The 14,360-nt window shown below is 39.7% G+C and overlaps 1 protein-coding gene across 1 annotated transcript in view; it reads left to right on the top strand.

The window, feature by feature from the left end:
- Window positions 1-10,858: 10,858 nt before the first annotated feature.
- Window positions 10,859-14,360, top strand: part of msraa (methionine sulfoxide reductase Aa) — a 72,086-nt gene continuing 68,584 nt past the window's right edge. The window contains exon 1 of the mRNA XM_061241900.1: window positions 10,859-11,185. Coding sequence (XP_061097884.1) covers window positions 11,041-11,185 — 145 coding nt within the window. The 5' untranslated portion in view covers window positions 10,859-11,040. The remainder of the gene's footprint in view (window positions 11,186-14,360) is intronic.

Below are 14,360 nucleotides of genomic sequence, written 5' to 3'. Positions count from 1 at the left end.
TTAGCGCAAAACCAACATTTGCATTAAGGCAAAAAATAAAATAAAAAAGAAGAAGAAGAAAGAAATTCGGGGAAATTCAGATTAGTAGGCGATTTATGTGTATTGAATTTGGTCATAGGAGGCTGACTGTATTGTAATTCTGAACCATGGTGAAAACCCAAGTTAGCCAGATTTCAAATCAGAGCCTGGGCTAGAATGGTCATCTTGGGCAAGAAAAGCACAAAGCTGGTGGTCAAGCTTGTCTCGGCTGGTCGCCTTGGATTTCCTGACCGACAATCTTCCTTTATTCAGTGTGAAATTTCAACAGTGATCCTGGACATACTGTTTACCAGCCATCACCATGCCTGTCTCCTCTGTTGGTTGACTTTTATTCCAAAAAGAACAATGTATTTAAAGTAGCCAGCTGGTGACAAGAATATCTTTTTCAGAGCAATGTTTCCTTTGAAAAAGCATTCTGTACTTTCATGGAGATGAACAGTGAATATTAATTTATTTTTTAGTAAAATCTCTCATCTGATGGGGTGGATTTATTGTACAGAACTAGTCCCTCATCACATTTAACACGGGATGGCTTCTGTTGCAGGAGTATAGTTCACAGTAAACTATGCTTGCACTGCAGCAGAACAGTGTTGTTTGAGCAGGGCTCACTGCTATTCTGCCATCACCCAGAGAGCCCCAAGTGCAGCGAACAATCCACTCTGACTTAGGGTTTCAGGCTATGATGAAGAACATCTACTCACCCTGGAGGTGGAGGGTGTGTGTGTGTGTGTGTGTGTGTGTGTGTGTGTCTGTGTGTGTGTGTGTGTGTGTGTGTGTGTGTGTGTAAAAGAGAGAGAGATAAATCATTTGTGCCATTCAGAGAACTGTATGCTATGTTACATATATTCCAAGACCTGTATGTTGCATATGTAGCCTATGTTAAATATGGCTAATCTTTATTAATGTAGGTTTAGCAAGCGGCCATATGGCATCCGTTAATCCTCCCCACACGTCCTTCTTATACCCGGTGGTCAAAGTGGTCAACTGCCATGTCTACTAAATGCAGATTCCATCATTCAAGAGACATAAAAAACTCAAATATATGTGCGAGGTCGTTCAAATATACTGTATAACGACACAGGCGTATAATGTGTACTGAGCAACATTAACATCAGATGTGCACCAAAATAGCGAATATAGAGCAATTTCTATTATAATATATTCTGACAAAAAAGTATACTTAAACGAGCCATAGTTATTGAGGGTCTATAGGCTCTGAATTAAATCTTTTCATCTTTTCCATTTTTGTTTATTTGCTTGCATAAACTATTATGCAATACTATCCGTATTTGACATTGAGTTGGTTATGGGTTATACCTGTTTAACAAAAACGTAATAAATTATGAATGCGAATACATACTACGTGCTATATAGGCAAATAGACCAAACCACATATTCCAAACATTACTCGCGTTCAGACAGTTTAAATTAGGCTACAGAAATTCTCTTGTGACTTCTTGGATTTTAAAACCATGTCCGAACGACCGAACGAGAAGCCCATAGGGTTTTCAACTGACCATAAATTCTAAGTAATCTTATCTAAATTAATGCAGTGCTGGAGTTCAATTTGATCTAATCTAAGTTGTGTTGTCCTCAGTTAGCCTCGATCCCCTCATTGGACACATCTCAGATATTGATTTATAACCACGCTCATTCTTTCCTGAAATAGTTGAAACACCGTGCTAATTAAGTTATGTGTTAATGAACAAAAATTTGGTGTGATATTCATATGACACGATGAAAAATTACCTCCTCAAATATGTATAGCTAGTCTGTAATGTCACTTCTGCGTGATATTGCCATTTGATAGAAAGCACACGTAATTCGTAATTATAAAACAATTACAGGACTGACAAACCAGCTTTCTTTGTTTGAAGTTTGATGATTCGATATTAGTTTGCACTAATTTCAAAAAATGAAATAATTTTGTATTAGCCTACTGTTATTTTAACAGAATTTAAACCATTTTTCACTCTTCAATTTAACCAACGCTTTAATTTGTCAAAAACAAGGAATTGCGAGATGTTCTGCCGTTTGCACTATACACATAGCCTAGTGGTATTGGTCTCGTTCTCATGCCTTGTTTTTGAAAATAATGTAAAACCAATTTTAATTATTATTGTGAGCTAGGCTACTAAAATTACAATTTCAAATGTGCATTTACCCATAGCATGAAAGCGTGCACTTTAATCTGCTTCTGCGTACACACAGCAAATGCAAGTTCCTTTGCAGGCCACATACGTGAAAAGGAAGGTTAAAGACTCCAAAAGCTAAAGATAGGCAATACGCTGGGGACACATATTCCCAAAAGGATGTTTAATCCTTTAAAATTAGGAATGGGAAAGGGAATATATGTTTTGTGAAAAATAAATTGTGCTTCTTCCTCAAAGGGCCATAAACAATGAAAATCCTTTTTAGACAGTCTACGTTTTAATATCACTTGAATCTGAAATGCTTCGAGACAGAATCTGCTCGATATTGTGAAAGCGCATAACGATTCGTGATAACTGACAATATGAATGTGACAATTTGATATTAGTAAAGCGGTTCATAATTTCTATAATTCTGTTATTTGCACAACTGCAAAACATAATGAGTGGGGTCTTCCATTCAAGTGTATCTGCTGAAACACTAAAGGCAATATCAAGGAACAGAGGACAGACTAGGTTTGACAGCACAAAAGCGTTGCCTATAGAATTGGTTATGAAACGGTAAGGGCAAAATCACTAACTTAATTTTCTATTTAATCTCAATTAAAAAGAAGAATATAATCTTCTGCGTTCTATTCGGTTTGATTTAAGTCATGTAGCCCTTTGGTTAACCGAATTAATTCGTGACCTTGAAAATGAAAGAGGTCGGAATCAATGGCCTTTTTTCCAATTGTAATTGTAACAATATATGTATTAGACTTATTGGCAGTATATTATTTTATGTCTACTACGGATCAAATATTTCCACTATAATTCAGAAATAGGATTATAGATTTTGTCCAAGGACCCTTCTACAATGGCACGATTTTGTTTCCACTTTGGTAGAGAACGTGAATGGGGCAGATATTTTTTTCAGTCTCTAAAAACCATGCCGTCATATTGCACCTCATCTGACTGACGTAAACACAAACAACAATACCACCGTGTGCGTAAATTCGGAGGAAACACGACTTAACAGTGACACTAAGACACACACACACCGAACGGTAGGAGTACGGGATAATGCAAACAACATTGCTCTTCCTCTGTCTTTCTGCAGTGGCACATAGGCTACGTGAAACTGTAAAATGTGGATGTGTTGCTGTTTCTTAAAATGCATTAAATATTGAATTATATATTAAAAACTATTTGCAAATTAGCAGCATTACTAGGGTCATTGTGGAGTTGAAGGCCTATGTGTAAAATGTAAACAAAATTGGTATGTCTGTATATCGAAGAGTTCATTTTCTCATATCTATCCAGACATGGCTCAACATCCTTCGATCTGCAGTGCCATAAGATTCTCTGCATAACGGAACAACCGAAATTTGCAGCGGACCATTTCAATGAATTTGTTTTGTTAAGCCAAGTTGAAGCACGAAACTAACATAATTGCTATATTAATGGAGTGTCGCTTATACTTGTAGATTCGTATTTCCAATTATCAGAGCGTTTTATTGTCTGCCACGTTTTATATTCCTTAGAATATTGGGGAAAGTTTAAAATGTAAGATTTTCCGTTCTGTGAAATCCACTGAAGGACCTAAATGAATGAGTGCCCCCTGTATAAATGACGAAATGCATGATTCACACTGTTTGTTTGATTCCAAACAAGTCCAGAAACCTTTTAACTCTGCGCATACTGCAGATATCCAGTTATTATCTGCACACAAACATGGGCATTTACCTTTACTGCAGGTCAGTTAAATGAAAATAAAGTCCTTGATACTATTTGTGTGAGTAGTATGATTTTTATTGCCAACATATTGATTACAATAATCATCTGATATAGAAAACATAACCTAAACATTTTAGGGCATACAATAATGTACTACCCTTAATGCTATATGCAATGAATCCACGCAGTTCACAAAAACGTCCTTTAAAAATGCCCTTGTGCCATTTTAACACAGGTACTGCAGAAAACCACCAAGCTAAATAACTTACATGTTTATTTCCGAACCTGTAAGTAATAAATAAATACATTGACATTAAAAAAAGAACAGAAAATTAAAACAGTTTTGCCCAAGCATCACCTCATGTACATCTGACATTCCATTACTAGGCCGCAGCGACTTTGAGAGGCAAAGGAACAAGTTCACTAATTATGCTCATACCTGCCGGTGCAGTGGTGCGATGTCCCACTTAACTTCACTAGCGCAGTCTATACACATTCTGCGTAAATTATATAACTGACCCATTTCCATTTTTCCACATTCTGCCATTCGGTTCAAAGAATGTAATATGTTTCACACTATTCATGATGTCCTAATAGACATCGTTGTTAACAACTAGGATAGCATAGGTTAACCTTAGCTTTTGTCTGTATACTACTGTTTTGATGAACGGATTCATTGCAAGTTGACTATGTACAGAGGCGTCCCCATTTTGTTTAGAGTTAAAATGGACGTGTAGAGATATTCACTTCTAAACTACCCTGCTTGGCATGACACACGAATGCGTATTCCATACCTCATTGAAAATAGTTCTAAAGGACAGCTTACTTGACCTTAGTAAAATAGCCTAGTTAGTCAATTCACTGCGGAGTTTTGGTCCCGTAACCTACTGACAGATTGCGCCTTTCACGCGAAGGCGCGCAAAAGAACCCCGAAATATTTGCCTTTCACCTGTAAGGATGGAGAGGTTTCACTTGGTAGGCGCATGTTAAGATAAGCACGAATTTAGATATTCGTCATTCATGGCACTTTCACGGGCTGGTTACAAACGTGTCATATCGACGATATTTACCATCTCTCTTGGCATTCACCGCGTGCCTTAATTGTATGGACATTTAAATCAAGGTCCGCTGTGAACACGAAGAGAGGCAGGCCCCCTTTCTGTCTTTCGTCCTCGCATCGCTCCATTTTACCCAGAGAAGTAGTAGCGACTAGCTAGAGAGCTGCCGTGTGCTTGATAATGACAACCACAGCCTTCTTTAAGCGGCGATATTGCACCAAAATGTGTAATCCTCTATCCGTTTGGCGTACGACCATATTGTAGCAACCGTACATGCGGTACAAAGTAGCCTAGATATTAATGTCAAAGATGCAGTTATCAGCTACTAGTTACCTAAAGGCAATTGATGCAGGTAGCCTACCATAAATGGTTAGAAAAAAAATTCATACAAATACTAAATAAATAAATAAATAAATAAAAATGCAGCAAAAAAAAAAAAAAGAAAAAATGAAAGCGTACAAAATCACAAGCGTCTTCTGATTCTACATTACCTATTCTGGTAATCGCTCGAACGGGGTTGTTTGTGTTTATTTCCCTTGGATGCGGCGGAAGCCCCGATCCCGTAGTGGTGCAGCGCAAGGCCCGAGTGATAATAATAAAAAAAGAAAGCGCTCGCTGGCTTGCTGCAGTCAGTCCTTTTGCTCAACTCCCAAGTGATACAAAAAAATAGAAGAGGGCCCATCTGGCTCCTCATCAGCTTTGTCAAGTCTTGCATACGCTAAAATGCTAATGACCTAGATAGCTCATGCAAAATGCAGCAGAGGTAGGAGAAGGGGGAAAAAAACTGTTAGGCAAAAGCAGAGACATCCCTCCCTTTTGTGGGGGTCGGGTGGGGTGCGTTGGGAGGTGGAGGCAGCTGAAAGCACCTGCATCATGAGGAGAAAAGCTACACATTGGAGAAAAAAAAAAAAGACGGAAGATACAATTTTCAAAGACAGCCTTTCGCCAGATAAGCAAACAACCTGATTAGAATGATGTTCAAACCTGCTAGTGTTCAGAGCATCACTGGGGGTATGGTTTCTCCAGAAAATTCTATATCTAAATATAGAAAAAGGAAACAAAGCTTGCACAGCACACATATTGACCAATAGAATAGCTACCGCACCGCAAGCATCACAGACTGAGTCGTCCGCATTAGTACAGATAAATAAATAAATAAATAAATAAATGAATAAACAAAATCAACATGCATTTAATAATTTTCCGAATTTGACGTTGTCCAACTGCGAAAATGAATTAGGGGTACAGTCCCTCCGATTTTAAGATCATTTTAATTGGATGGATATTAGCAACGTAACTGTAAAATACTGGTATACTCAACAATCACAAACCACAATACATTCTTGATTCGCTTTTTTTCTTGCAGCATGTAATACTGCAGACCAACTTACATAACTGTCTTTCCTTTGTCTTTGCAATCAACTAACATTTCCCCAAAACCAATATCAGTCCATACATCCGGTTAAGATATCAAAGAAGGTCTGCTCCAGTGCTGAAGATGCTGAAAAAAAAACATCCTTCCATAGAAAATGAATTTTGCCTTATAGTCTGCACATTTTAAACGAGTGCCTTGGGTGAGCCAGAACCAAAACCTATAGTCTGTATTTTCATCTGCGGGACTACAAAGGACCAGAGCCCGTCAGAGGAAATGCTAGTGCAAAAAAAGGATACGAAAAACACATAGCAAACGAGGAAAGGAGCTGAAATGTACAGCCTGGATGCAGAGCTGAGACTGACATGTAAAAGGGCTTGAAGCAGGCAGCGCTCTGAACGGGAGGAGGAGAGCAACCCAGTTTATCATAAAACCAGCCTCATCGCGGTCACTGTACTCCCCGTGTGCTGTTCATCCTCTTTTCTTCTGAGGATTATACAGAAGGAAAATGTAGCATCTGCCGGTTTACTCAACAAGACTTGTAATGGGACAGTCCAATTCTCAATCTCCCCTACACTACGAACATTGACGTTCCCAGTAGTTACAATAGTAGATTATATGACTTGTATACCTAGATTTTAAAAACAGAACATTGCAGGGTGACCTTTTTAATAGCATCCACAATTGCCATTTAAATTATCCAGGTTGATGCGTGCATCAACATTTACCAAAATTGCACGTCCATGTAAATATGATCTTTGGATTACATTGGGGTTGTGAATACGTGCCTTTTCACACATTTGGGCACATTTGTACAAATTTTATTTTTTATTTTACGAAATCAGTATATTTTTCATGTTACCATCGTGCAGTGGTTTTACGCGGGCGTACGCTCTGTGGCTGTCTTTAGTAAGCCATACCTTAGCCATGTTTTGTGCGTAAATCGCAGGATGCCCCAACATAACACATATCCTAATGAAACCTGATGATGATGTGTGTGTATACACGCAATCATGTATTTCCCTTCTCAGATAATAACACATCAAATAAATATTTTGTTAACACAGCAAGAAACCTTAGGAAAGTATTGGGAATCCAAATACACCCATTCCAAATGGGACGACTCCATATGGCCCGTCATCTGTGCATCCTTTCCCCACCCCCACACCAGTCCCAAAAATGCAGCATTTTGATTTATTATGTGACACTGTTATTTTCTCATTATTTTCTGTAAATATTTAAAAACAACGCACGACAAAACAAAAGGCTGCGTGTAAGAAACAGCATTCGCAGCATCTGTGTGCTATAGCGTAGCCGATATATATTTTTTAGAACTACAGAGGAGCGTTCGTCTATTGTTGTGTTCGTATTTTTATTGCTCCGGGAAGTTTAGCGGATCAAACCAGAGTTATATTCGGGAATTATCTCAAACAATCGCATACAACGACGTGTACATTTAAACGCAAAACCTTCAACGTAAAAACCTGAAATCTCAATAGTTGCTGCAGAACAAATGGTTTCCTATGCGTCTGTGGCCTGGCGTATAGGCTTCTGTCGTAGACGGCTATATGTTTTGTTCTGTGTCATGGCTGTCACCTATTGTATTTTATGCATTAGACAGTTTTGTTTCTTCCACGCGCATTCGATCTGAGGTCAGCAGAGGTCTCCTTATCCCCTCTCGTGCCGCAGTTACTTAAGACTGTCGTCTGCTGAACGCGTGTCTTCTATAAACAGATTCGACACGCAGTGCTCTCCAGATGGCCCGACCATTGGTAAGACAAGCTTTGTAACTCACCCCTTTGTATTGACCTATATTATGGCGCAATGGATAACGCCTGATTCAGGGGGCCCATTGGTAAAAGTGCCACTCTATTCTTACAGTTAGGGTAATTGAAAATGGAAACTGTAGGTATCCATTGAATTCACAGACTGCAAACCTGCAGCAATAAAAGTCGTATTAAGTAACCTACCCCACAACGTATGGAGCGAGTAACGTCTGGTTTTGACGCAATATATTTTATATAGCAACAGTCTAATTTGTGGGAAATGCGCAATGGGGGCTGGCTGCCTGTGGTGTAGGCCGGAACTCAATGTGAAGATTCGTAAATTAAACATAGGTAATGTATGCCTTTTATTCCAGAAAATGTCATGTTGTCCTATAAGCGAGTTTTGTGTAGCCAAATAAAGTTGTAGTGAGTAGGCCTGCGAATAGGGTTACACGCTAAGGCACAAATACTCCAACGCTCCCAAACAATTAACGATGCGTGCAATACAGCTCCGAATGCTATCAGAAAAGGCTATAGGTTAGGTTTAAAGTGGCAGAAAATATTTAAAAAGGTAATTACGTACATGTAATGATTTTTATTTTTATTTTCTCAAGGTATTCTTAATTTAATTACATTGGATAGCTTATTCTAGATAACTGACAGTAGATTATAGTATTTTTTTATGCAATACCTCAGCAATACGCCCCCTTGCGCCACACACACACGCACAAAAACACACTCGTACGGACGGACACACACACACACACACACACCCACATTTATTGTAGCCTTTTAACGTTTTCAGATAAGCAAGTATCTGAACATCGAGGTAGGCCATCTTAAAATAGCCAATTGCTTTGCACAAGTAGGCCTAAATACTATTTGAATTGTAAAACGTTACAGGGTCAGACATCGTGCCGTGGCAGAGTTTATAGTATAGTTCTGTTCTGTAGCATTGTATGGCTGACTACGAATTGTCTTGCAATAACAGCCTAATCTACCAATTGTGCTCATGTCCTTAATAAAAGCTTATCAAATGCTAGATTTTTTTTGTGTATGTGTGTGATCAGAGGACATTGTCCCCAGGAAACCTGCAGCTCATCATAATCAGAATCTAGTAATGTATTCGGGTTTAGTATTTCTCATTGATTACTAGGGAAATAGATTTATTAAAGACTAATATTTCTACAGCGAGTACATAAGACATGCACATTGTTTTAGTAAATAAATAAACAAATAAGAAACAAATAAATACATAAATACAGGCACAGAATCGTGTTTACTCAGAATCTGTGGCTGTTTTACTTGTCGAGGCCTTTCCCATTATTATAACCTCAAATCTGGTCTCTTTGGAATGCCTCTTAGCAATTGTTATTTTTGTAAGCACTTTAAAGTGTATTTGAAATAAAATCTTTTGATCAAGTGATAAAAATGAACCACTGGTAGGCTCCTGCTTGTATAGGCCTATATGGCACTGCAGTTACCAATGGCACTTACTTGTTGGCTCATTTGAAAGACTATTTCATTGCTAAACTAATTCATATATTGTTGTAGCTTTAAATGGAATGTGCTCACATTCTTGAGAATGCAGGCCTACATTTTATGATATATTAATCATTACAACTATGTTTACATGTAAAATCATTTGGTATCCTATAGTGTTCTCCTCATTAGATCAATGAGAAATTGAACTAGTCACTATGTAAATTAAACAACTTACATAAATGTTTGCTGAACATTTAAATACTGTGCCCAATAGCATTATGAGGCTAACCACTAAGGTTAATGGGTGATTCACTGAGTGATGCAAATTAATTTCAGAAGTTTAAATGCACAAGAGGACCAAACATAGTCTTCTATTATGCCTAACTGCTCAAAACAAGTTAACACAAATCCCTAAAATGACAATTTTTAGTAAACTGCTCAGGCATTACATCCCATGATCCTTGATTTGCACAGGAACCTCAAAATAACTATGCACTGTGCAAACTATTTTTCCACACTTGAAAAGGCAAATCCTTTTTAATTCAGCAGCAATAATTTCTAGTCTCATTCTACATTCATATTTTTTACTTACATATTAATAACATTAAAATGGATCTTGTTTAATACCAGAGAAGGACTGAAATCAACAGATTTCAGAAAATGTGATTTCATAATAATGGGAAAGTGTAGGCTAAGTCTTGTTTTTTGAAGGAGTCAGGGTACATGTGAGTGAGGATCTCATGACATAAGAGTATTCCATCCAAGAGTGGGAAGAAAACAAGAGGGGAAATCTGGTTTTCACCAGAACCGTTCTCTCTACTGCAGAAACTGAATCTGCTTTGCACATTTCAGAGATACTGGCAATAGTTGCTTAGCAGATGGTGATACAAAATTGTGTTACTTGTGAGGATAGTTTAAGACAGGGTTTTAAAAAAGAACAAAAGATGGAGAGTCCGTTTTCAGTGCAGATTTCACCTCATGCCTGCCCCTTTCCATATTCAAATGGCAATGTTCTTACTACCACAACTTCAACAACTTTCAAGTAATAATTTAGAGTAGGGTACAAACTGTGTAGCCTACTGTCTGTGAACATCCCTAATAATAATCAAATTCCAAACAACTATTTTATGTATTCATTATAAATTATCACTGCAATATAACGGTAGATGTGAAGACAACACAAAGCACATTAAAAGAGGCGTTTAAACCGAAACCTCATAGTTAACTTTAATAGTTCACATCTGCCAGAACGATATTGTAATTAATTCAGGAGCTGACCCACGGCCAATGTCATCTGGGGTTATACGGCCTAAAAATACACCCCTGCCGGCTATTTGCGTAGCTAGTTATCTAATCATCTGCACAACGTTTTGTAACCTACAAGTTACACAAGTTCAACGCGGTATTCTTGGAAACAGCAGATCGCTGCCATTCGGCGTGCCTGAAGCTACTCAATGGTCACACGACTCGCAAATACCAGACTGCTTTCGGTTTGGCGTCATTTTATCCATAACAGAATGGGAGACGTGCCTGGCAAAAGTCAGCTACCGACACCTGAGACAGCGCTCCCAGGCAGGAACGAAAGTTTAAAAGTATCAGGTAGGATTTTCCCTCTGTGTTGCATGTGTTGGCCGTATTTTATGATGTAATATCAGCGAAACACGGAAGTGCTCTGGAATTTGTAAGCAGACCACCCTGGATCAGTCTAATCTCTTAGTACAATTGACCGGTGTTGAACGGAGGTTTGGATAGCTGAGCCTAGATCAGTTGCAGGAAACAGTGAAACTGCGTTCGAAAACATTCACAAAAACGATACAGACAAGACTCAAACGCACATAAACAGGAGGTGGTGAGCATACACATGCGTACGCAGCTAGTCGCTTTTCTAAAACACACTTGCAACAACACTTGAAGTTAGAATTTGGGAGTCATTTTGCCACGGTGTTGACCTAGCTACCTAGCAAGGAAGCTGGACATCGAAGCGCATGCGCAGTGTGAGTGACTCGGCGAGACTGCCCATGGTTGTCAAAAAATGTAACGTTTTTAGATTAATTTAGCAAAACAGAACTACACATGTGATGCACCCATATGCCATGGCACAAGACCAAAATATTGCGTAACAAAATCAACTTGATAACAGGAAAGAGTTGATGTGCTCAATGATACAATGACGGTTCGTTCCCCTCAAAACCCCTGAATTAACATTTTTGCACATGCGATTGTTATGCGATTCGCCGGCTACCCGTGCGAATATTTCAGTGTGTGGGAACAATGAGATGCGAGTTCTTAAAACACGAACATAGACTATACTGCTGCGTGCTATGTAATATTTGAATTAATTCCCTAGTGGCTTCTCTCAGGAAACAGCGATGTCAATCCACTATAACCCACAGCACCAACCAAATATTGGAGTTAATTTGCATTCACGTTTCCAATCGCTAGTTTAATGTAAATTGTAATGTTACCGTATGCAACTGTGATTCGGCAGCTTATGCTGTTTTGGGAGTTTGGGAGCAACCCTGAGACAATACATAACATTTCGCCAGTAATTTAATATACCGAATCAATCGGGATTAACACAATTTTTTGGGGGGAAAACAGTTATGTGTATTGTATGTATGATGAATATATCCAGTTGAACTAAAACTTTGTTGCAACAACAACAACAACAAAAAAGTCGGAGTATATATATTTTTTATAGTTACCAATCTATTCACACACACAAATATTTTGTTCTCTTGGAATTTAATACGGGACAACCACCCAAGGGACAACCGCCCGCATTACACAGGGAGATAGCGTCGTGTTCATGTCACCACATTACAACACAGCTGTGGCATTTTGGTACACAAAGCGGGGCATGCTTCCTGTACCAATGAGGTGTTTGTTTTGAGCCACCAACTGTTCTGTTTGAGGATTGCAGCTTGTGTTTTTCCGGAGGTGATTGACAGTGACTGCGAGACACCACCAGACTGTGTTTCATCATTTGAAAGTGCGGGCTGGAGTTTTCTTCCACAAGTTGAAGCAGTTGACGCCTTGCCTAATCCTCAAAACAGAGCACACGCGGCTTAGGCCTGTATGGTACACTGTACATACTCTACACTCTCACAAATAAAGTGACAGTGGAGGTACTTTTTTGTCCTTCAAGGATTAAACCTGCCAAATGTACCCTGAAAAGAAAGTACTGTTCTCTTTGGGTACAAATGAGTATGTTTTCGAAGCAAAAAAGGTACAAATTAATTATATATTGCTGGCAAGGGGTACAATTTTATGTGCCTGTAGAGTACTGGCCCAGCAACAACTATTTTTATACCTTTTTAGGCACTATATTTTTCAGAGTGTATGGAATGAAACCTAAAAACATATGTAGCCTATTCCTAGTGGGATCAAATAAGTGGTTTCCCTTTGAAAATGTTCTGAGTATTACAATGTATTTACTACTACTGTAGAAATTGTCATTTTAAAAAGAACTAAACTGATTTTTGATGCAGCTTTATGTGTCCCGGATGCAACCCCAGCATTAACTAAATCTCACAGAAACATTTTGCCAAGGGAAACTCCATCCCGCTTAAAAGCCGGTCGATGCAAAACATCACATGTTCTCTGGCATTCATTTTTTAGAAGGTTGTCTAAGACGCTCCATTTGCATTAAAGATTCATTCGGACTCCCCTGGAACTCGCGAGCGTGGGGGGCGGCAGAGTGAGCGGTTAAAAGGCGAAACTTTTCGGAACGCTTGCGAGCCGAGCAGCTGACGCAGGAAGCCTGCCTAAAACGGACATTTACCAGGAGAGCCGAGTTAAGCGGACCGCAGTGCTGTGGAGAAACTCAGGCTGAGAGATCAGCCCTAGGAGCCTGAGAAACGGTGTGAGCTCTAGTTTTGATTGCGTCGGTTATTAATTAATTGGGGGTGGGACGGGGTGTGGAGACAATTAAAAAAAAAAAACAAAGTGCGGTACCTTGTGCAGCCTGGTTCCAGCCGTCAGAGCAGGGATAGCGAGAGAGAGAAAAGGGCGAGATTGAATCCCCGGGAATTGTTGGAAGGAGATCAGGAGGCCGTGCCAGAGTAGGTGTCTCAACACGAGCTGGTCCAGGCTTCAGATGCTAAAACGTGTTTCGGAGATTTTCACAGAATCGCCCGGATAAGGTGGCCAGACCCTGTCCGGGTTCCTCCTGCTATGCAGCCAAGCCTTTGTGTGAAGGTGTGTGTGTGTGTGTGTCCATGTCTTAGTGTGTTAGTAACAGGCCTGGTGTGTGTGAGTGTGTGTGTTAGTCACAGGCCTGGTGTGTGTGTGTGTGTATTAGTGTGCATGTGTGTGTTTACATGTGTGTGTGTTAGTGAAAAACCTGGTGTGTGTGTGTGTGTGTGTGTGTGTGTGTGTGTGTGTGTGTATTTGAGTGAGAGGCCTGGTGTGTGCATGTGTGTGTGTTGGTGAAAGACCTGGTGTGTGTGTGTGTGTGTGTGTGTGTGTGTGTGTGTGTGTGTGTGTGAAAAGCCTGGCTCCATGGAGCAGCTGCAGCCTGTTTGAGATGCGCCTCACAGCGCTGCTTTGTGCAGGGCCATGGTGTGCGGGCATGCCGAGATCCACCCCACAGGACTGCAGTGGACTGATTACCAGCCCCGGCCTCCCAGAGCTTCCCCTAGGCAACACAACTGCACTGTGGGGCTCTGAGGTTGCCAAGAAACACTTGGAAGCACATACTGTCTTAGAGACCCATACTGGTGTGCCTGTGTGCATACTGGGTGGGTGGGTGGGGGGTGGGGGATGGTAGGAT

The sequence above is a fragment of the Conger conger genome, chromosome 5 (assembly GCF_963514075.1).
Source record: "Conger conger chromosome 5, fConCon1.1, whole genome shotgun sequence".
Taxonomy (NCBI): Eukaryota; Metazoa; Chordata; class Actinopteri; order Anguilliformes; family Congridae; genus Conger; species Conger conger.
The sequence above is the reverse complement of the archived record's forward strand: the minus strand, read 5'-3'. Positions and strand labels throughout refer to the sequence as shown.